We start from the raw sequence: 25,395 nt of genomic DNA, 5'->3' as shown, positions 1-25,395 counted from the left end.
TACTTCTACTGACTATTCACTAGTTTATTGCTAGAAGGATTGTTGTTCAGCAATAAAATACTGAACAAACTGCTATAGACTAGATCAATTTTTACAGTTCATCCTCGCCATTTGCGTGGGCAGTAAAAGCACGGGCACCTTGAAATGAGTCAATAATCCATTTTCTTTTCTCCATCTACCGTCCAATAGGAACCTAAGGATCACCTACCATTTGTTGTCTCTGATGAGGTGATCTTTATTATATAACGAGCGACTGTTCAAAGCTTGGAACAAAGAACAGAGTCATGCTCTGAAGACATGTTACCAATAATTATTGTAAATTGAATTCTTTTCAAGATCATTGTTTTCTCCTGTTGTTTAAATTTATTTTAGGAATTTTCAGTTAATATTTAACAATTAATTCATACAATTATAACCCACTAGATCTCCGAATAGGGTTCACCTAAATGAACTTTGAAATATATTCTTTATTTGGGGATTTTTTTTTATTTATGATATTTTCTTTTTTTTCTGGGATAGTGATTCATTCTTTAAACAATTTTTATTAATTGTACAGAATATATCCTTCTTTACGACGTTTTGAACCGTGAAATTTTCTCTTTTAATATTACAGTTACTTTTTCTCGTTCTTATAATTATTCTTTCTTTTAATATTTTTTAGATTTATGTTTTTAAACTATTTGTTTAATGCTTGTTTTAAAGAAAATGAAAAATATACAATGTTTGTTCGGAATTTCGTCACCTTTTGTTTTATTAAAATCATTAATGTTATGTTATTTTTTATGTATTGATTAACTAATAAAAATGTATATTATATATTACTTATTTGATTTACTCTGAAAAGAATATTATGTATATTCAATGTATTAATATGGTGGCCTAAATATCTTATTTTATTTTTCTTAGTTTATCTTGTGTCGATATCTAAATAAGTTAATGAGTGGGCAGTGATTAGCTCCTGAAAGGCCAGCAAGTTCCAAGTGTTCGATAAAAGTCAGGTCCCAGAATGGAGCTTGTACCTACTAAACATCTTTCAACACAATATTTATTTAATTTAAATGTTATAGTGACCTAATTAGAATTCCACTGCATTTATTTATAAAATGATTCCATATGGATCCTTTAACATACGTTTTCGTTCCACTTAGTCCAAACAATACAAATAATATTGAAGTTCCACTCCCAGTTACCGACAATTAAAGAAACAGTGACCTACAACATGAGAAATCCAACCTCAACTCGAAGACTGTAACATAGGTTGCTGCAGGATATCCTATTATAAGTTCTGTAGTTATAAATTCTATTATTGACATAACTTCTATTATATTTATTTCCTCTTTGTCATTTTTTGAAATTAACTTGTATTTTTTTTTCCAGTATCGGGCAATTGTTTGTTTTGTTAACGTCAGGTCTACATAACTACTAATGACTACATGACAAATGATGTTATTAACTTTACTTTTCTCTCTTATTAAGGATTATTATTTTTATATATTTATTTTATCATAATATTTTTTTTTAATTTGAACGTTTTATGTCGTTAGGCGTGGCTTTTTTCCGAGAATATATCCTCCCCCCTCCCATAATCAACTGTTAATAAAAAATTAGCTGGTATATCAACCATGCCTATTAGGACTATCTGGTATTAAATTTTTAAAAAAAGTTTTTTTTTTTCAAAGATATTTCTATACGGTTTAAACCTCGATGTAGTGATTTTTTTTAAATTCCCTCGAACTAAACCAGAGGTTACGGTATTGTGTAACCTCTGTATGGTAAAAATAAACCCTGAATAACGTGTACGTAATCGTGTCTTTAAAATGAACAGACGTATCTGGGTATGATCCTCTGTATAACATTTTTTTTTAATATTCCCTTGAACTTGCCCTTGAATTCTTTCGAAAATATACTACTATATAATGTATATATATTGTGTATTTAAACAAACATGGATATAACAATTTAATAATTAATTAGAAAAAAATTAATCTTTGGACAATGGGTTTCAGCAATGGTAAAAATAAGCTGTGTATAACGAATGGACGTATATGGCATAATCTCAGATATTTTTAATATTTCTTTTAACCCGCCCTAGGTTTCTTTTGACAAAATACTAATATATAATGAATAGTGCATGGAAGCAAACCTCCCAAGAATTTTTCTTTGTACAACGAATTTTCGCAATGGCGAAAATTATTTCTATATAACGTCGACGTAACCATGTTTTTAGAAAGAGTGGACGTATACATAAATCGTACATCCCTTCTACATCCCTCCTTCCAGTTGTGTTAGTCAGTTTTGCCTATTTCGTGACCTAACGCTATAAGTTTTGTTTATAATGAGGTGAGTTGTATGTGTCGTATAGTTGGCTGACAAACGGAAACTGTATTCATTAATTCATCTGTTGATTCAGATCATCTGATCATATTATTTTATTTTATGTAAATATATTTCATAGTTACGTTATATAAATATTTTTATATGTAGTTTCAGTGAGTAATTAATGTATGATAATTTATAATATGTAATAAGAATCATTTCATTACGTTACATGTGTATATTCCAATTACAATATGTCTATTATTTCTCATATCACATCAATCGTTTTACTTCGTTGTAAAAGGTCAATAAATATGTTTGAACCTCAGTTATACCGAGGTTTCACGGTAGTTCCAATTAGGTTGCCTCCTAACTAGACGTCAGTTATTAATAATGTTTTATCATTTACGTTATCCTCACTATGACATTTTGTTTCAGGTCTGGAGGACGGTAACGGCGGTGGTAGTGGTCAGTACCGCAGCCAGAGCTCCGGCTCTAGTTCTGCGTCGCCACCGGCCTCCATGCTCCTGGTTCCTCACCCTCTTCCTAAGGCGGAGGCACAGCACCACGTCGTCACACAAAACGGCTCAGGGAGGAAGTACCAATGCAAGATGTGTCCAACTGTAAGTACCTATCATATCACATTTATTTTATGTTAACATAAAGAATGGGAACTTTTATGTCAGTAATCACGTATCATTCATAAGAAATCTTCGAAGACTTATGTTTTATGTAGGAACTGTGATGGACTATACTGAATACCATAGAATAGTATTTATGGACGTAGATAAATACACTATAAGTATTGTTCCGATAAAATCAATGGTATAATAAGTATATGAACCACATTCTGCTAAAAAGAACCGAGCAATGTAGTAACTAAAGTGAGAGAAATATATTTAAAGTCAAAGGAAATAAAAGTTCAAACATAAAACTATCGCTGCTTTGCTTGAATAGTTGCATTTCCTACAAAAAAAAAAATTTATTTTGAAATAGGCGTGTTCCAAAGATATTACGGTAGACAGGGGTTTATTTCTCCGTACCGTGGTCCATCTATATCCTTCTATAGTTCTTACTCATAGAAGTCTGCTGCCTATTAACCCAAAAATTGAACCATCCACAGCTTACATCCACTTCTGACTTGGGAAAAGGGTCCCCTTTGAAAAATATTGATTGTTTAAAATTTAAAACCTTTTAATTGAAACTAAAACAGTAGCTGAGGTAAGAATAAGTTTTAACAATGATCCGTCTTCGAGCTGCCAACCCTTCTCGCGGAGTTCCTCTCGAACCAATTGGGGTTCACTGCTCGATATACTATCCCTAAGCTTGCAAGGTTGTCAAAACGTAACCACAATCTATAGTATAGGTCTGTTACAAATACTAATACCATGTGACTGAATTTCCACTTCACGCTTTACCTCAGCATTGAGCACAAGACACCTCATAGCTCGCACATCTCATTACCGACCAAGGCTGACAAGATTGTGCCGATGGAAAAGGAACTGGCCGCAATCCTGTAATTATTCCCCTTGTTTTCAAGACAAACCGTTCCTATTTGCGAGGTAACAAGAAGGTTCAAGGCGGATTCCATCATCAGGCGTGTGAAGGCTACTCGTGAACCGCTGATGGAGAAGTCCTGTAGATAGCGCCGGATAATTAGGCGATAGGGTACCGTTCGATGAATTTGAATAAACGAAATAATATTTATAAGAAGATAGCTGTGAGAGCACACCCGAGGGAAATATATATATTTTTTTCTTTTTTTTTTAATTGCAAACACTGGATTGAAGAGTTCGCGTGCCACTGCTGAACGGTTCACAATCGCGAGTTCCCACCTCGCCTTATCAATTACCTACTGTCCAAGTTCGTCTTCACTCTATCAAAATAGAACGAAAAAATAAATGAATAATTTATACTTTATATTAAAACAATATAAAGAAAACATTGTGCAAAAAATTTAATGAAGATTTATGAGTTCCATATCTCGTACGAGTGTAAAGAGCGGAAACTGTACAAGAATGCACAAGTAGAAATTCACAAAGCATAACTCAAATCAAAATAATATTTGATAATAATTCCTTGTAACGGAAGAAAAAACTGCAAAATATATGATTACGTTGTCAAGAAACGGAATCAATTAGAAAATGTCCGAGTATTATCGTTGTATTACTCATGGCCAGGTGGAGGGGGGGGGCAACTTTTCGGTATATAAGATCTAATTAGTCGATCGCGATCGACTTGTTGGCCAACCCTGCCTATGACAAATGCCATATCAAAGATATCTGGTATGTCCACTTACACAACTTACATTAAATTACATTACAAAAAATGTTCTGAGAGACATAGTAATCAAATTAATATTAGAAGTAGTATAAAGTAAACAAGAATCTTATAAAAGTATGATTAAAAAGTCATATACGCTTTATTTTTGTTATTATAAGTTATTTAGGCATTGGTATTTTTTTTTAGGGAATTTAATTATCTCTCAAATAATTACAATTTAATTTATCATAAAAAATATACTTTATGAGTTATTTTTATAACTTTGTTCTTTGATATTTCTAGAAGACATATTATGCATATAAAAAAAGTTAAAGGGTTTTGAGGAGAGAGCTTTAGACAAGTTTCATTAAAGTCTGGAGTATCACTTTGTTGTTATTGTCTATAGAAAAACTTGTTTTCTAAGACTTCTCACTCACGGGATATCCAATTTGATACTGGGATCAAAACCCGTTCAAGAGTATGGAACTCGTAATCGAATTTATTTTAAAACAAAACGGCATGGTATTGAATAGTTAGGAGGATCATCAAGTCGTGAGATTCGATTTTTTTGCCTAATCTTAAAAACATCGGCTCTGTGGTTTCGTAAAAAAAAAAAACAATACTGTGGACGGACTTAATTTTTGGATTCTTGAAGGGGGGAAGTTGATTTTTTTTGTCTAGGCCGATCACAAAGGTTTATTACTGAAAATGATAAATCAAAAATGTAAAAAAAAAGTTACTCTAACAATTTATTGTATTAATTTCTTATTAAGGTACTTAGTAATAGATCTGTCAATGATATTGCATATATGATTATGACTACATATAACCAATCGATAAAAAAATATAAATAATCTGTCTTATAGGTTAACCCCTTTCATAAGAATAAAGATCTACGGGTTGTTAATCAACCCATAACAAACAACAAAACAAAATTATGAATGAATCATTTTGTTTCTAGGGAAACCCCATCTCCATAAAAATAGATTCATCAACACCTTACATCAGAATTGCGCATGGTAGTTTTACATAACAGAAATGCATTTAAAAAATATAATTTATACATTACGTAATACATAAAGCTGTCTGAAGTCGAGTTTTATATTTAATGCATTCCATACCGGCTAATGAGTTTGATTTTAATCTAGATGAGATGTGAAAATCCGCCCTAACTATTCCCATTAATATTCTTGAACGATAACTTATAAAAAAAAATTCGCCATCAATCATACTGTGCAAATACAAAAATTATTTTTCTAAATTACGACAGCTTTTCAACTATCCCTTAACAGAATACGGATAAACACCTTAAGAAGACAACAGATGAAGAGAAAGATCTAAGAGATAAATCTAATAAATTGTCTATAATCTGACCGGCTGAAGACCTCGGACCATCGGATGGCTATATATAACCTCCGCTTCTTAGATTAGAACAATATTTATGGACAAAGTCTTCCACACACTTGGGGTTAGAGGAATTTGAAATCTAACTCTGCTCAAAGTCGGCTTAATAGAGATATTTCTTATAGCCATCCTAAGTCAAAGTTGTAACAGCAAGCACGTAGTACCGCTATATCCCACCAGGGGCCAGCACTACAAGCATCCCTGTAACAGTCAGCGAGCACGGGAGTCGCGAGCGAACACGTAGTTACGCGGAAACCCGACAGGGGCCAGCACTACAAGCGCCTAAGAAGCTGTACAATTGTATATATGTGATGATTATAAAAATACGATCTGTTATATAAAAATGTATATATGTTAATACGAATATGTAAGAATTTAATGATAAAATAAAAAGAGATCGAGCAATAAGATTCTACGGAACTACCTCAGGTAGAGCTAAAAGAGTGAACTCTCAGTGATTACCGATCACATGAGGCCTTTAACTGTCGAGCCTTCTCCGGCTCTAGTCAGAACCACAGATGACTCGATGCTTACACTCTACCTGAGATAGAGAGGTCAATTGCCGTTCTGTTCTCTCAAGAATTGTTTTTTTTTGTTATGCTTAGACTATGTCCTATCCCCTTTCCTTACTCCAGCAATCTTAGTCCGCCGGCTTCATCTCCGCAACTAAGATTGTAACCTATCTCCTTCAGTTTCACTGGCCCGCCGCTTCATCTCGGTAACCAGTAAGCTGACTCCTATCATGACAGTTCTAGTCCGTCGGCTTCATCTCCGCAACTAGAACTGTTACGCTGCCTCATACTCTCTCACCTACACCTCCTCTACCTAGTCAGTGTCCAGGGCTCATCCCCTGGCACGGCCTCCCTTTCCTAACCATAATTGAATACGTCTTGTCGTGGGCCTTCTGTTCAGAGACACCAGGCTGGAGAAATCGCCTAAGACCAGACAACCCCGACAAGTGGTGACCCTGTAACCGAGAAATCCTAATCGTATAATGTAAGTAAAGAAATCCTTATCGATATCAATCACTTAGCACATAAAATCAGAAGGATATAAAGTCGTATTTCCGTACAATCGATTTTTAAAACCATAAATAGAAATTTTAATTATATTTTGTGAATGAAGAGGTACTCTTTCTTGTTTTACAATAAATTAGGTAATTATCTCAACAATATGAAGGATAAGATCGATAATAAAGAACAACAAAATATAATTTACAAAATTAATTGACAGAATTGGGAAGGTGTGTATATGGAGCGACTTCTAAAGAATTTTTTTTTTTTGGAATTGATAGATTTATTTATTGATAGATATTACAATCTGCCACACAGTTATGGGCAATAGGTAATAGTGATGAATGACCTCATACATACTAAAATAAAATAAAATAAAATAAAAAAAGAAAAAAAATTAATAAAATAAAATAAAAATTAAAAAAAAAAAAAACTCTCTTAAAATATATACAAACAAAAGAATAGACAAGTTCTAAAGAATTAAATCTAGAGTTATAATGAGGTGTAGATAGTTGACTGTAGATTAATAATTGGAGTAGAGTGCCAGTAAAAAGAACATAAATAAACAAAAATTATATATAAATTAGAAGAATAAATTTAATACATTATACGTGTTGTTGTAATAGCTATATAAACAAATTTTAAAAAATATTGTTAATAAACTAGTTATCTTTTATGGAGCAGAGAGAGAAGAGTATTTACTTGGTTATAATTTATTTGTTATCAATGATAAAGATAACCTGACTTCAGGAAGGTCTCTCATAACTCCTTATTTAGAATATGTTTGTTTTTAATTAGTAAAAATTTTATATTAGTGACAACAATATGTTATTATTAACAATATAAGACTAATAAGGAGTAAACAAAATGTAATTTTAAATAGATGTTTAATCAGGTAAATATTTTAAATTTTTTAAGAAAGAAATTGTGATATATTGATTAAATGTTATATGCATAATATGAATTTAAGAATTTTTGTAGAAACCTGATGATGGGGTGACAAACCCGAAACATTGTCAATGTTTATTAATAATATAAAATGAATAATTAAAACAAGGAAGAGTACCTTCTTACTCACAAGATCTAATAAGAAGATATAATTTTAATAGAAATTTTAATATTTATAAAGTTAATAAAAATTTAACAACGATAAGTTCCAAGATATACAAAGTAATGATTTTGAGAACATAGCTAAGAACACAAAAAATATTACAAACCTTAACAAATAATGTTATCCAAGGAAGTCTTATTTCCACTAACCTGAAAAAAAAATTAAGATCAATTAGAATTTAGTAAAATTAATGAAAAAAAGCTATACATATTAAAAAAAAAAGATTCAATATTTAGTGATTCATTTTTATTATACTTTTTTTTATTCTCCTATAGACACATATAACCTCTTTATTTGTATTAAAAAAAAATTAAAATATGTTCTGAAGAGAAGATGGTCGAGCAAAGTTAAACAAATAAACAAAACTTATCTCGTTTTGTTTTTCATCCCAGATGAGGGCCTGAAATTTACGTCGAAACGTCTGCACAACAAATAAGTTTTGTTTGTTGGTGTATCATTACCGACTGGACCCCGACCATCTTCTACTCATACCCATCTAGGGTCAACTATTGACACCTCATTATTAAAAATTTGTGCTGTTCAAAAAACAATGGGATCGTATTATTTTATTGAAAATAATCGTAAGATTATTCTTTGAATTTATGTTAGTTCATTATTTTTCTATTACTTAATTATTATTATATTGATTAATTGACTTATTTTTACAGTTGTAATATTTCTATATAATTATTGTTATATTATTTATTTTTCCTGTTTACATAGAATGAATGCTTAGAGTTCTGATACCCAATGTCCTCGATTGTGGTAACTATTTTTTTAGAACAAAGATCTTGTTCTGTTGTTATAATTTATTACAATTTTATTAAAATATTTCATTTCTCTGTATATAAAATTGGATGGTGACTACTCTTTTATCTATGATTTATACTCCTGTTTATAAAAAATAAATTAGCTATTTGCATGAAGCTTTATATTTTTATTAAATAATGAGCATTTACTTATTTAAAAAAATAAATAAATAAATTAGATTTGACTGGAATAAAATAACGACGGGTGTTTAGTGGCACGCGTTTCACTGGTTTTTATGCACGGTGATCACACCGGCCTGATTGGTTTTTATACTGAATAACAGTTTAAAAGATCGTCCAATCGATTTGAGACCCCAAAACCCTTATTCCAGAAGATTGACCGAAATTCTGCGATGGTATTTTTAGATCCATTTCACAAAGGAAAAATTTCTTGTATTAGATTGCGTTGGCCAACTTATAGCCCGTGAATTGTGTGTGGCCTGTGAGAGCTTATTAGGAAAAAAAACTTTGAAACGCCTTCCTTTTCAAACATTTTATAATTTAATATAAACAAACTTATACCAAATATGCTTGTTTATAAGTTAGTTATTTTTTTTTTCTTTATTGAAATAATAATACTTCTTATTTATTGATAGATATTACAATCTGGCACACAGTTGTGAGTAATAGGTAATAGTGATGAATGATCTCATACATACTAAAATAAAATTAAATAAATAAATAAAAACTCTCTTTAAATATATACAAACGGAGGAATAAACAAAATGAACATAATCAAACTATCTGTACGAAGAATAAATAAATAAATAGCATAATGATAAAATAATATAGTCTCTTGTCACATTTACACTCTATTATACAATATTTACACAATTGACCTGAGGATCCCTGAGCCCACTCTATCCCCCACGTGTGAGAGGTAGAGCAGAGCTCAAGAGATCCCAGCGCATCCCTCTCGCCGCATCACTGGTAGTGAGCCAGTGGAGGCTGAGCAAGTGCGCTAAAGCCACAAACACTCAACTTGAGTGGAGAATCTGACCATTGTCAGAAGTTAAAATTAATAGTGATTTTTAGTTCTCAAGTTGACCGCCCAACTTTCAAATGTTCGGAAGAACGTATGTGAAAGTGTGATTCGACGATGAAGTTTATTAAAACCAAAATAAAAATAAACTTTCTGATGTCTTTGCTTCATCTTATGAGGTTGGCAACGACTGAACTAGAGGTGGATATTCGTTGATGGACGCACCTAGTCGATATGTCCACACTAAATATATATTTTCTTGGCATTATAATATTTGTATCTATTGATAAATGATAAAAATATTTCATCTTTATATTTTACTTTTTAAGTATAAAAATACATGGCCAAATAAAGAAATATTATTAATTTTGATTTTATAAATAACTTTACCTTACACACTAACTTTATTGATACTGTAAATATATAATTGTGTAACGATCAAGATATCTATTCTACTTTAGATAAGGGGGTAAAAAAAAAGATAGAAAAAATTATTTTGAGGCTAACGTCTTTAGAATCGAGAAATACTCCTGAAGATTGCTAAATTACATGGCCAAATATTTATTTATTTTCATAGCTATAAACGTAAAGGTTATAACTTGATCCAAAGAGATTTATAAGAGCAGCAAAGTAATATGAAAGAAAAAAAAAAACGTAAAATTTCGCCATTAGAAGACACGGAGAAATAATGAGACGAGTCCAAACAGAAGCGATCAATTAGTTTAAATCAAACCAGAGTCAGGATCGTTAACCGGTAACGGTCGTATTGTCTTGTCTACCATCGCATATCTTTATCTGTCTGTATGCATTAGGTGTATATGTAGATGTATATGTATGTAGTCCTATAAGCTTGGTTGTGAGTATTGTGGCATCCATATATACTATAATATAGTAGTATAGTATGCCTAATTCATCATTTAAAATAATCAATTTACTCATTAAAAAAAAATTAATTTTATTCAGAAATATTTAACGCCCGAAAAAAAAATGTGAAAGGTATTTTATGAAAAAGTAGAAGGATCAAGAAATTGTAGTCAAATTTAGTTTATAATCAAAATTAGTAACTAAATTAAAAAAAAAAAACGAGTGTTCAAGATTCGATTGGGACCTTTTTCTCTGGTTTTGAAAACTTGGTTGGTTTTGACGTAAATCGCCATAAACAGGAAATAATTGTTGTGTGATTTTGAACAATTTTTCAAGAAAATCGAAAACAAACGTACTAATATAAATCGGTTAAAAACTCAATTTTCTGTGAAACTCCGTCGTCATAATCGAGGCGTCATCATAATGACATGCATTTCAGTCTTTGCCCGACTTGAATTTCTGAATTAGATTACAATATCGTAAAGCAATGATATAATAAAAAGAAATATAAATCGATGAATAGTGGTTGATATATAGGAGATGAATAAGGATATATATTGTAGCATGAGGTCAGGAAATGGCGGGAGAAGCGAACCGGTCCGAACCCAAGGACGATTCGCGCTGTCAATCTTGTGCTCACCCTTCCACTACATAAATAAATGTTACCATATAATATTATATATATGTCCCTATGTATCTATCTCACTTTGATATACATATATATTACTACCACTAACACAACGTTCCCTCGCCTGACTCAACGCCATCTTTATCGAGTGGTCATTCAATCCAGTTTTACCCCTGAGATATTATATTGCTCCGCATATCCGGTATTCGTGGGCGAGCTATCAGCTTTCTTGTTTGTATTTTTAGATTCGACATGGTCAATTTTTCAAAATGCACTCCCGAAAACATCTTCGAATCAAAATGATGCTCCTCTTATAATGAAGATACTGTAGCTTCAATACATTCAATAGATTTTAAATAAGAAAATAAAATACAACAATACATGTTATATTGGTTTTTTTCTCAATTCATAGGTGGAAATTTTAAAATATAAGAAATCTATTAGAAAAACTTTCTCTTTTCTTTCTGTACTTCATCTAACTACTAAAATATGTCAATATTTTATAATAATTATCTAATTTCATACACTAATATTTAGTAATTAATTTCGACAACATTATTTTTTATTATTCTGATTTACATGTATATGGTTTCAAAAAGAAAGAAAATTTTTAAAAAATAATGTCAAAACAAAATTGAGTAAAGATAGGGGGATATAATCGTCGTAATTGGAAAATATTAATATAACTCATATAGTAAAAAAAAATCTACTTATTGTGAGCTAACGTTTCGCCTCACTTTGCAGGGCTCCATCAGAGCTTTTCGTCATTCATAATGCCCAGATGAAGATTTTTTTTTCTATTCGAGTTATTCTGATCGTACAAGAACCTTCATTATATACATTATATATGATCAATCAATGATCTTCCTATATCCTTTCAATGTTTGCCTCCACATCTATATACAGCAATAAATGCCAATCATGTACTGGCCACATTTCTTTTGGCACTGGCTTGTCAGAAGTGTTTTCCTGTCTTAAATTGTAAAGTAGCCATTTAAATTTAACTCGTCTTCTCTAAAGATTATATATTATTGATAATAATTCATTTTATAAATATATAAATACATCGTAAAATGTAGACCAAAAACAAAAATAATATGAAGCGTACAATTAATTTTATTATTTGAAAACATTCTCAATAATAATAACAATAATAAAGGCTTGGCGAATCCGATAATTCGATTCCGATATCACCAATTGTAGTCTACATATATCTATCCACCAAACTGTGTTGAAACTCAAATCCACAATATTAGCCTTGACGCAATCTTCCCACCTACGTTTCGGTCTACACTGTGGACGTTTACCCGTCAATTCATTTTATGAATCCCATCGTTTCTAAGCCGCACAATCTTACACGGCCATATTATTCGTCCTAATGCTATCACCTAAATTTTATCTACCGGCTAATCCATCCTTTTTTAGTCCGAATATATTGTGTTATTTTATTTTTAAAATCCTTAAGTCGCTTCTTTTTCTTCCTTTAATGTAAAATGTCACATTACGTATCCGTTAAAAAAAAAAATAATGACAATAGTTTTGTAAATTATAACTTTTTTAAATCATTCTCAAGAATTTTATGAAGTTAAGAATACATATATCATTGGTTCTGCTATAAATATTATTAAAAGTATTTTTCGCACTTGTATTACTTTATTTATTGATTTTTGGCTCTCAACTACGAAAGCTAAAATTTATATTTGCTTAAAAATTTAAAAAAAATAAAAAAAAAAAAAAAAAAAAAAAAAAAGCAACACACATGACTATCCATCCAGCAGCCAAGATTTGAAACAAGGGGGTTGTAAAAGATTTAATGGCTATACCTCCAATAACTGGACTTCCAGTTAATTCAGCCCACGCAGTCTCTTCGACTTGTATTTAACATTCTGTGTCGGTGTAATATAATCACTGATTTCAGATTAGATAGTAACAGCTAGATCAATTATACTAATTGACTAATTAAATATTGTCAGCCAACATTATATCATTTGAATTTTCTAAGTTTATAGAATTTACATAAAGTTAATAGCAATTCCTATTATTATATACATAGAGAGAAAAAAAAGTACATTCATTCCATATTTACAGAATTTCATAAATTAAATTATAATAAAATATTATACATTGGAAGAAGTTGGTTTGTAGGAAGATAGGCATTTATCTAAATGTATGAAATAAATGTATGAATATAGGTATGAAAATAGGTAGTGTATAGGTTTTAAATAGGTGAATAGGTAAATGAAAATAGGTTTTGCCGTTTATTGTTAACCAACGTTTCGCCCCAATTTGCAGGACTCGTCAGGGCTGTTAGATTGAAACTGAATAGATTGAAAAACGGACGACGTTGGTTAACAACAAATAGTTTTCATTTAGTATTTTGTACCTTTATTAACCACCATCCGCCCCCCCCCCCGAATATATTTCTACAATCTACTTCCTACAAACTATCTTCTTCCAATATGAATCAGTCGTCCGTTCTGTTTCAGTCTTACAGTCCTGACGAAGCTTTGCAAAGTGGGGCGAAACGTTGGTTAACAATTAATAGTTTTATTTAGTATTTTGTACCTTTATTAACCACCATCCGCCCCCCCCCCGAATATCTTTCTACAATCTACTTCCTACAAACTATCTTCTTCCAATATGAATCAGTCGTCCGTTCTGTTACAATTTGACAGTCCTGACGAAGCTCTGCAAAGTGGTGCGAAACGTTAGTTAACAATTAATAGTTTTCTTTTACTATTTTGATACTTTTATTGACTTCCGACAAAATATTAAACAGAAAAAGAAATGAAATGAAATAAAACAAATTAAAATAACATCTTAAATACATTCATTCCTATTTGCGATATTTAAATTCAGCCTGATTAACTCTGAAACGAGTTTGCTCACCACTTCTGAAGGAAAAACAAAACTCTGGAAGATACTGGCGCTTCTCTCTCAACCGCGTGGTGATGACAATCAGTTGGCTGAGAGAGACTGCTGAAATATATACATATAAGGAAATAAATCTTGACATTTATCGCATATTTCAACTCTGTATCTTTATTGATGAACAGTTATAAATTTTCAATATTCTCATAGACTAGCATTTCTCTTCATAAATTATAAAATTATTTATACTGTTCAAGATATTAAAAAAATGAACATTAGTTATACCTTCACTTTCGTCACCATGGTAACGTTGACCCGAAAAACAATGAGAACTAAAACACTTTCAAGTGACATCAAAAGAACTCATACATACTTTATCAGCCCTACCAAATGTAATCTTGACATCATTGATTTTTTTGGTTTCCTGGTAATTTTTTATCATTCCAAACAAAATGTTTGCCCTACTAGTAATTAGTTCTAATCTCTTAAAAATATAGCTATGGTGGGATGCATGTTCTAAATCTTAAACAGGAAAAAAATGAGACGTACAGCGAAGAGGAAGAATCTGAACCACATATTTTACCTGTTTCCTAACCTCAGTTTTTAAGTTTGGCGACTAAGAATGGTGACGTAAAAGAAAAATACCTCTTAAACTAGTTCTACTAATAACTTTATTTTCAGACCAAATGGGGTGATTTGTATGATCTTTTTTAGAAAATCTATCCACAATAAGTAAGTGGCTTCTTCCCATTTTCCAACGCCAACACTTCCTTGGGGTTTTTCTCTTTTTAAGTCTTTCAAACATAAAAAAAAAACCTATCTACATCCTTGATTTCTCACTACGCTCTTCCATCCATTCATTAAATACTAGATTCCAAAAGATTTATATATATCCTCTTGCATAACCGTCTCCTTCAGTAAATCCTTCGTTATTCGTACAACCTCCTACATTATCCTCTTCAACTCTATTTGTCAATTCTATGTCCTCTCCTTTAAACAATCCCTATTCCTTCACCTACTTCATAATCAGGACACTACGTAAATACAAACACTCTGTGTAGCCATAGCATTAATTAACACAATAAATCGTTACTTCAATTTAAATATCACAATTTTGTAAATATTTGCCCTAGAATAAATTCTGAACCATGTGATTATCCTTAGGGGACTATTTCCTAAAATAAAATTATTTTTTCATTTCATTTAAAATATCTGAAAATTGATTGTAAACTTTTATAATTAGCAAAGTAATACCGGTTGTAAAATGCAATACTATTGGTGTATTACGAATAAAATATATTATTCTATTAATAATAAAATATGTAAAATAAAAAAAAATCTGTGCCGTTAAAACCCAAGTACAGTAACGAGACCAACAGTTGTACAAGGAGGTGATTTGGTCAGAATCACGCTCGACCGTAAGGTTTTTATCCACTTTATGAGGCTCAGTGGTTCCCGCAGGGCTAGCGAACCCACAGAAAATAATTATCTGCTAAAGCCTGATTCGAACTGAACTGAACTACCCAACTCCACAATAATATAAATATCAATAGTTAATATATTATAACATATACATGTTATGATTTTATTTAGAAATGGACGTACTCCAAAGATAGTACCCTAGACATGGGTTTATTTCTCTTCTGTGTACTTCTACAGACTGTCACAAAACTAGTAAGAATGTCATTTTAAACCGCATAACCCCTAGTATATGATAAATGTGACCCTATTAAAGCAAAGCTGCATTATCATTGGAAAATATTTAGTTTAATTACAAATATCACAGACAGTACGAACGGTGAAGTCTCACTCAGCAATTTGTTGAGACGTAATCGAACGACATTGAACATTTATCGATGGAAAGCTCATTCGCTTGTGATCCAATCTGAAGGTGCTAATAGCACAGAACCCAGTAGATTACTAATTTGATGCGATGTAGCCATTGTAATTGTCTGTGTCGGACAGAGGTTTATCTCTCTTAGCCGATGATGGAAAAGGTAGTCCAACAGGATATTAAGCACCATCGAAGAATCCATCTTGTCCTGAACGAATCAGCTATGTATTAATGCGCAACATCGATGTTTGGCAATCGATTTAGCACAGAAGTCGATAGAAAGACGGCTGCTTTCTTATACGTGCGTTGAAGTCTTCCGTCCGTCACACACAGGTTGACCTCTTTCATTTATGATTAGTTCATTCATGTCTTTCTCATTTTCTTTGGCTATTATTAGAATAAACTACAAAGGAACCATAACGAATATCTATAATAATCATTTTATCGGTCTTATTATAGTTAAAACTCAAACCATTGCCATAAGTAAAAATTTAAATTAAATAAATCACTATATTGTAAATATAAATAACTTAATTAACGACAGATTAATTTAGGAAAAAGCAATGGTACTGCTACGTAGTAATTCAAGGAAGAGAAGTTAAAAAAAAATTATGTATAGAACAGTTTTGAAATGGTGAAAATTGAACAATAAATAATTTGTAGGATGATAATACGGGTGGCGGTCAATAAAGTTATCAAAATATTAAAATAAAACTATGGTTTACTACAATAAATAATTCTCTTTTACTATTTCGATACCTTTATTGACCGCCACCCGGACTATCCTCCTATAATCTACTTCATACGGTCTCTCAATATGAATAATAAATAGTATAAAACTATTTAATTCATACTGACGTGTCAGCCATATATATATATATATATGAATGTATGTAAAATAAAAAAATAATATTAAAAAAAAACAATATAGTATTTACATCATAATAGTAATATAAAATATACCTGATAAAACAAGTAATCCTTTAATATCATAATAACGTTTAAATATGAAACTTAGTTAAAATGTTTAAAAAAAAATAATCATTTGTAATGTGATAATTTATCCGAGGTTAATAAAATAAAAAAATATATTTTTTATTAATTGAGAAGTTTAACGACGTAGTCAACAAAACTCCTAAGGTGGTGGAAATAATTCAACAAAATAGTAAAAAAACGATTTCATTCATATTGATATTTTGGCCCAATATTTACGCCTTCTACAAATGAGTTTGATGAGAGATCTCTAAATTTATTATTTCAAATGTGTTCAATTCTCTGAGAATTTTTATATCAATTTCTTTTGTATTTATTATTATTAATACATTTAACAATCTGCCACAGTTTGGGGCAAGTATTAGTGATGTAATGTAAAAGTAAATTTCGAACTAATTATAATAATAAAATAAATACTGATCATAACCACACTAATATGTATCAAGATTTTATTCGATATATATTTTTATAAAATAAATTAAAACCACATTTATGATATTAAACAATATATTTATTTTTAAATTGTGTGCTCTAAAAAATAAAATAAAAGTTATTTAATATGCCATACACGTGAAAAAATTTTAATTATATCTCCGATCAATGCCTAACATATGAACATCGTATTATAATAATAATAATAAATAACACCAAAAATGGTTCGCTTTAGAATACCGAATAAAGTTGATCTTTCGTAATGTGTGCCTCTTGATCGTATTTATTTATTATTTATTACCATGTACTGGTAATAAATAATAAATAAATGTAATAAGTACTTTATGAACTAAAGGGAGGAGGTATGTGTTGACAATATAACGTAGAAATAAAGAGGGGTCCAGTCTGACACTTTTATTACTCTCTCCTGCCAAGGTCCTAGTCATTTTACGACGCCACTAACCGTTAGTTTGTCACTGTTACTATTTGTCACTATCACAGTTACTAACTACTTACTCTCAATAATCTAATATTCTAATCTTCCATTTCATTACAGGGATACATGAAGTTTTTAGTATTCACCTTAGTTAGCGACTAACATTTTCCTGTCCGAATTCCTGTTAGCTACTCAAAATCTTATTAGACTTGTTCATTAGTTAATGATCTCCCACTAATCAACTTGTTGATCGAGAAAGTACTAGAAAGGCCAGTATTACTTGTCAACTTTCTTGCCTAAGAAAGTTTTCTTTTAATTATCAAAACCAACAAAAAAAAAATTAATTTGAAAGGAAGTGTTAAAAAATCATTAAGATTAATCAGAATCCGTCATTAATTTACTTTATTTGTTTTTATTTCGAATATAAATAAATGTTATGGGGGATTTCTTTTTTCATAAACTTACAATGACCATATGAAGAGTTTATCTACAAAACATTAATTTCAGACCTTCTAATCACATGTCTTAGAACTGACTAAATAAACTAACAGAAATGGTAAAACGAGACATCATGAACTTGTTTTGCGTCAGTTTCCGCACTTTTTAACAATATAAAGTTAAATCGGTATTAACATTCGTGAAAATTCTCTATAAAATATAAAATTTAAGTTTAAATTGCCAGTCTCAATTCAATTATAAATTTTTGGAACAAATTTCAAAGATGATCCTTTTGTTTAAAATCAATTTTAAAATGAGAGAAGCACAGTAAGGAGTTGTGTTACTGTTTCCTAAGCTTGGGTTCGAATCCGTCTCTGGAAGATAATTATTAATTCTGTAACTTTAGCCGTGAGTCAACTCTATGGGTTTAGGAGCCCTCCTGGGGCACATTCAGCCTCTGTGAATTGGTTACACTGAAGTGAAGAAAAAAAACTGTCGTTTGAGCGTGATCTTGAACAAATCAACGTTTGAACAACCTCCCTAAAGTACTTATAGCTGTACAATTTTTTTTTTTAATTTCAAAATGATCCAAATATTTTGAAGCCAGACCAACAGGAAAATGCCCAAGAATGAAGCCCAGAATAAAATGGAAGTACTACGAAGTGGGAGAGAAAAGAGGGAAAAGCAGGGATGCCATGAGGGTGGTGGATCGCATCGAGAGGCTTGGTTTGCTTGGACGGAGGCAACACGTTGAAAGAGGAAGAGAAAGAAGAGAAGAATTTCAAAATGGCTTGATGTTAACATAATCTGGTGACAATAACATTCCTGAATTAACATTTTTTTTTTACACTATTATATATTTCTATTTTCACACAAAATAAAAGATATAAGTTTACTTTAAAATAAAAAAAAATGGCTCAGTCCAAAACATTTCTTTGTAAAAACTATTTTTAGTATTTTTCTGGTTATAATAAATTACAATTCGTAAGAAAAAAAAAGATCTGCTTTGATTTTTTTTTTTTTTTAATAATAAAATTTTAAATGTGATAATAACTAAGGTTCAAAGACTGGAAGAGTTGTAAATATTTTAGTTAAACTCATTATAAAATTTAAATGTGATATTTTTAATTATTATTTATTTATTTTATTTTTTGGAATCCATTTTTAAAATAAACTGTACATGATTGGAGTAAATGGGTTTTTTATTCTGCAACTTTAAAGGTAACAAATTTGCAAAACATATTAATGATACCGTAAAAAAATTTTTTTTCACAAATGTTTTACCTACACTTGTAATTATTACTTTACATCCCAAGTTCACTGGTTCTCTGTACTTTTGACTACTGTGGGTAAAAAAAGTAATAATACAGAAAAGTGATTATTATACACATTGGTATCAAATTATAAAAAATATAAATAAAATCAATAAATATTAGACCATTTCCAGGCAATTTTTTAAAATAATATAAGATTGGCTAAACTTGGCCTTGGCAGTCAACTTAAAAAATAATGTAAGCAACACTGTACTACAACCACCTTATTCCTTTACCTGGTAATTACCCAGTAATAATTAAAAAAAAAAGTGACAATCAAAGATTTGAAATTAATTAAGAATCGAGTAAGAAAATTATTCTACTAATGTTTCCTGTTTGCGGTCGTAAACGATAATTGAAAAAATATTAATTACTTTCCTAGTATATGTTTGTTTTACTAATAATACCACAAAATTGGAGGCAATCATATAATAAGCGTACTATAAAATAATAACGACCTTAAATTACAACTTAGAGGCAGTGAAAATGTCTACTAATGATATAATGAATCCTGTTTTGCCAGTTCGATCTATCTAACGTCCGTAATACTTAAGTAAGTCCTTGCCTTAATGGTTTTGATTATAGTAGCTCTGGGCTCATGTATGTTTTGGAAACTATACACTGAGGAAATTAACTCGAAAATATTACTAAATTAAAGAGTAATCTACACTTTCATTTCGATTTTATGGTGTGTGGTAGCTAAGCAGGTGAACAATTTATTATCAATTATGTTAGCAGCAGATCTACTCCTGGGACACACCCATAATTTATAAAGTGGGTGCCTGAACATTCGTAAAAAAAATAGTCATTCTGCTATTTAATATCTGTTGTAAGAATGTACATAATTTATGTCGTGGAAGTATCAGATTGTTGTAGTAGGAATTCTCGGCTGCTCTGACTTAATTCTGAGTTATGGGCTGCATCCTTCTTGCACCATTAAGTCAAGTAGGTGCTCCTATCTAGCAGACAATTTTTGAACTAAAGACCGGAGCTACTCACTTTTGCTACACGGGAAAATAAATATTTTTTACTGAGAACCCAACTCAAAAAAACTGTTAAAAAGGGATTCTTAATTTTTACAGACCCCTCAATTGATTTTAATATGGCTTCTTGATTCTTAAATTGATCAACTGGCAATCCTTATATAATTTATAAATATTAACTATATGTATATATTTTAATGTACATTTGTATTATACCGCATTAATAAATAATTATATTCATATTAAATTTTAAAATAATTTATTCAATGACTCAATATTTAAAAAAAATCAGCCTCACGTGAAAATCTAATTGCTTAGCAGCCTTTATTATTATAATCGGAAATCCCGATCTAAATATTGCCGGGAATTTTAATATTTATTTTAATTTCTTTTTCACAGTCTTGTAAAGCAAATGTGTTTATAAATGAAAAAAAAAATGAAGTGTTTAAGTAACTTCTTTATTATCCTTTCCCAAGGTGGACAGGTTAGGCATTCACACTCACTAATCGTTGATCGATTTTCACAATCGAGAGCGTATTAATCGATATCTAAAACGGTGAAGTGTGTAAGACGTACGATTAACCAGAACAATGCAAGCAGGTGTATGCACCCTAGGGATAACATTGTACAATGCACTTTGATATATTCCTTCACATGGTGAACAAAGAGGATATCATTTCTTTTATGTGAAAGATCCAAGATACTGCTTCTGGTCACGAGACCATTTTTTTTTCTCACTTCGACATAAAATTGCATGATCCGACGTAGCTTTCCGCTCTCTGAGAAAAATGGACGCTTATATATTCACTCATTGAGCGGAAGTTCTTAAGCCTCTAAGTATCTAAGTAGCATTAGGATAGGATTATAGTTTAAGTATATTATCCGTGTTATTATTCTAAATAAATTGGCTAATTATATCGTTTTATTCCAATAACACTAATTAAGTAAAATATAAGTAAAAAACACATTTTTTTCTAATTTTAATTAAAACCAAAGCTTATTACAATAAATAAAAGGAATATTTAATAAAATATAGTAATGATCCTGTGTCAGTTGTGAACACTAAATAACTAACGTTATTTGAAAAAATGGTTTCAAGATATTCCTTAAAATGAGCTTATAAAAATAAAAACACGCAAAATTGTAGTAGTTCAAAATTAAGATATAGCTGATCAGGATATATACAATATTTAAAATATTTAAAGATTAAATTTTATTAAGAATTTGTTTTAATAATCGACTGTCCCAGCCATTTATTATAAATAGTTTTTTCATATATTAACCAATAAATAAAAATTAAATTAATAAATTAAAGATTGGAGAAGTTTGTCAGGGGGTGCGGTCACCAAAGAACAACATAAATAAACAAAACCATATTTATTTATTTTATGCCGACGTTTCGACCTTTAATAAATTAAAGGATGATTAAAATACTACTTGCCTCAGTTACAATGAATTGCTATACATACAATAGACTACATGTACCCACACATATAATATCAACATATTGAAGAAAAAGGGTAGATAAATATTAAAACAAAATAGTTAAAATAAGTAAAACAAATTATTTACAGAGTTGAAGTGTAGAAATAATTAAATTATTATGGACGTGGGATGAAATTGATATAACCTATAACTCTAAAAGATTTTTTTTTAATATAATAATATTGGAAAACTATAAATATGTTTTTAAAAATAGTAGTACATAAAGAGTATTTTACTTTTTTTTTATGTTGCTTTTAAAAAAGCGTGGAAGTCGGTCTCTTTCAAAAATGACAAGGGTAGACCGGACCCCTCCTTCTGGTCCCATTAAGAGTACTTTAAGTTTTTTGAACCCCATAAATAAGTTAAAAAATATGTCTGTATGGCCCTTTTTAGGCTAGTTTGTAAAACATACTACAGTTCATATATATTTTAAAAAACAGGAATCAAAAATTAAATTATCTCCTAAATTTTAGGCAAACATCGTGGACCTCGGACTTGAATCGCCCGCGATTTCTGAATTAAATTATTTTGACCATAAAAAGACTAATAACAGGCGAAACGATACAATTATAAAAGTTGCTATAAATGGTCCTCATGTCCTATAACTATAACCTATACTAATTATTTTGTTATTAATTTTCTTTTTTAATATTATTTTCTTTTTACTTGTATATATATTTCCCAACTGTATAAAAAATATTTTAATTTTCTTAACTATATTAGAGAACATTGTAGTTTTCTTAACTCTTTTTGATTTCAATGTTCATTTACATTTTGTGAATCTTTGCACTTGAGAGCATTTTTTTCTAATTGAATTACTACATTTTTTTCTAACTTTGTTTTTTTAAAAATATTTGACATAACTCTTTACGAGCTAATTGAAGAACAGATAATGGATGTAAGAATGCTATTTAATTTCATTTAAAGAGGAACTATCGTTTTCATTGGAATCTAGAAATTTTTTTTTCAACCTAAATATTGGTTTTGATTGATTCTTTTTTTAAACGTATTCATGCTTTCAGAATTGAAGATTTTGATTGAGATAAAAAAAAACCTGTGTTTACACTAATATATTCTAAAATGGAATGAAAGTTTTTTTTCTTTCACACGAGACCAGTGTAAAATTTATTCTAAAACCTCCTTTAAACCAGTCTGTCTGATTCGAAAACCGTTTCGCCAAAACCTCTCGACGTTCTGATAAATATTTAAGAAGATACGCCCTCAGGAGAGGCCCAAATTAAAGCCAATTAACATATTTTAATTATTTGCGATATAATTCGACATGGTTCTCGAATTTACGACAGCATTTACAGATATCTTCCAGTAGACAGCTAGATCGGACTCTCTTAAAACAGAACTGTTCTTATTAAGGACACGTGGAGGAGTTTCTGGAACTTAAGTGGAGTACTCTCAGACCCTATGTATATTAGCACCTTTCGGTTAAAAGTTCTAGGGTCCCTTCGGACATTAGGTAATATTTCAAACGGTACTCGTACAGAGTGTTTACAGCCCTTAGGTACAGTTACGCAGTCCTGACGTTCCGTTACCCTAACAGATCATAAGTTGAAGGACTTTTTTATGTTCACTAGGGTTGTCATAAAGAGTCGGTGTATAAGTTGCGTCTCTGAGGAACCTTCAGGTCATAAAGGGACATTTTTTGTCACCCCTGCTACTTAGGCAAAACGTAAAATAGTTTCACGAAAGTAGGAAGAATGCATTACCCCTTTCTCGAAACGCGGGGGTGTACAAAAAATAATTCTGATTTGACACTGACCTAGAGGCACCTTAGGAAGCTTTGTAAGTAGCCCGTGTGCCATAAATTATCCTAAGCATATGAGATGAAAAAATTTTAAATAAGCATCTGCCAGGGGATATATTTTTAAACAATCACTAACAATGACAACGACCCGTTGATGAGAGAACTAAATATATATGGTAGGGAAGGTAACTAGGTATATATGTATTTTATTTTATTCCAAAACAGTTATTTTTTTTTTTTTTTAAACACAATGTGAAACATAGTTCATACTAATAAGTATTTAGTTGCAATGAAAATGAATCGCATGAGGGTATATTTCTAAGCAATGTAATAATTATTGTATACATCAATATTTAAGAAATATGAACTATTATATAAAAAAATATATTTTAACTATAAATTCCATTATATTCTGAATTTAAAAAACAATGATTAGTCATTATTATCTTAACTAAAACTATGAAAATTTGAATTTAATAAATCTCATTTTGTTTCTTCACTACCGAAGATAAGGATACTTTGTTTTGGTCGTGCAAGAATTGAAAAAAAAATGTACTCACAATATAAAATTATGCACTCCCATCTTACGTTTTGTACTTCAAAATTTGATTTCGAGTCTATCTGTCCGTAATGAAAATTTTCAGAACATAACACCTACTGCCGTTAATTGTTTTCAGGTATTGGTAGACTATCTAGTGCCATACCAGTTTTATCAAATTCCATTTGCTACATTTTCTCACGCATGCGCAAATGTATTTTTGTTTTACCTATATTTTTAGCTTTTCTTTATATTTATTTATTAATAAATGAAAATTCTTATTTTTATAGGACCTACCTCCTATCAATCGAAAATGGTCAGAACGTAAATTTAGAAAATCTAAGCAATCCTCCCAAATATACTTTGGCTATTTTAGTCTTAATTAAATTAAATTAATAATCGCACGGCGGTCATAGTTACCTAGCTTACTCAAGACTCCATCTGAATCATACTTCAACATTCAATCTTCCTTAGGCCAATCAAGTAATACAATATAGCAATACTTTATTTTCGAATATATTTATGCATTGTTCATCCCTTAAACTGAGCGACCAGGAATCGTGTCCATAAAAAAAGTATTTTAGTAATCACAAAATTATTATAAATAATTATTTTTATCGTCTTTAATTTTTGTTTATATTTCCTTTTGATTTTTTTTTAACTCACCCAGGATACTAAAAACTCTCCATTTATTTGTTCCCTACCTTAAATTTATAACCCCAAAATCATCCTAGTTTCACAAATTTCAGTTTATCAATATATATTTCCTATGATTTCTTTACGACAATTATTATTGTTAATAAGTAACCTTTTTATTTACTGTTTTATAATATTTTAAATTTTAATGTTTGATTTTTTTTTTTAATTTATATAATAATTAATTAAAACTTAAGGGTAATTTAGCGTGTTGGGAGAAGAACTTTT

The 25,395-nt window shown here is 30.3% G+C and overlaps 1 protein-coding gene across 1 annotated transcript in view; it reads left to right on the top strand.

Annotated features, from left to right (window-relative positions):
* Positions 1–2,754: 2,754 nt before the first annotated feature.
* LOC106679787 (zinc finger protein rotund) overlaps positions 2,755–25,395 on the top strand; it is a gene marked incomplete at its 5' end in the record, with an annotated part of 150,296 nt that continues 127,655 nt past the window's right edge. The window contains 1 exon segment of the mRNA XM_014419128.2: positions 2,755–2,939. Within this exon segment, the coding sequence (XP_014274614.1) occupies positions 2,755–2,939 (185 nt within the window).

The sequence above is a fragment of the Halyomorpha halys genome, unplaced genomic scaffold (assembly GCF_000696795.3).
Source record: "Halyomorpha halys isolate HHAL.00 unplaced genomic scaffold, Hhal_1.1 Scaffold218.1, whole genome shotgun sequence".
In the NCBI taxonomy this organism is placed as follows: domain Eukaryota; kingdom Metazoa; phylum Arthropoda; class Insecta; order Hemiptera; family Pentatomidae; genus Halyomorpha; species Halyomorpha halys.
The sequence above is the reverse complement of the archived record's forward strand: the minus strand, read 5'-3'. Positions and strand labels throughout refer to the sequence as shown.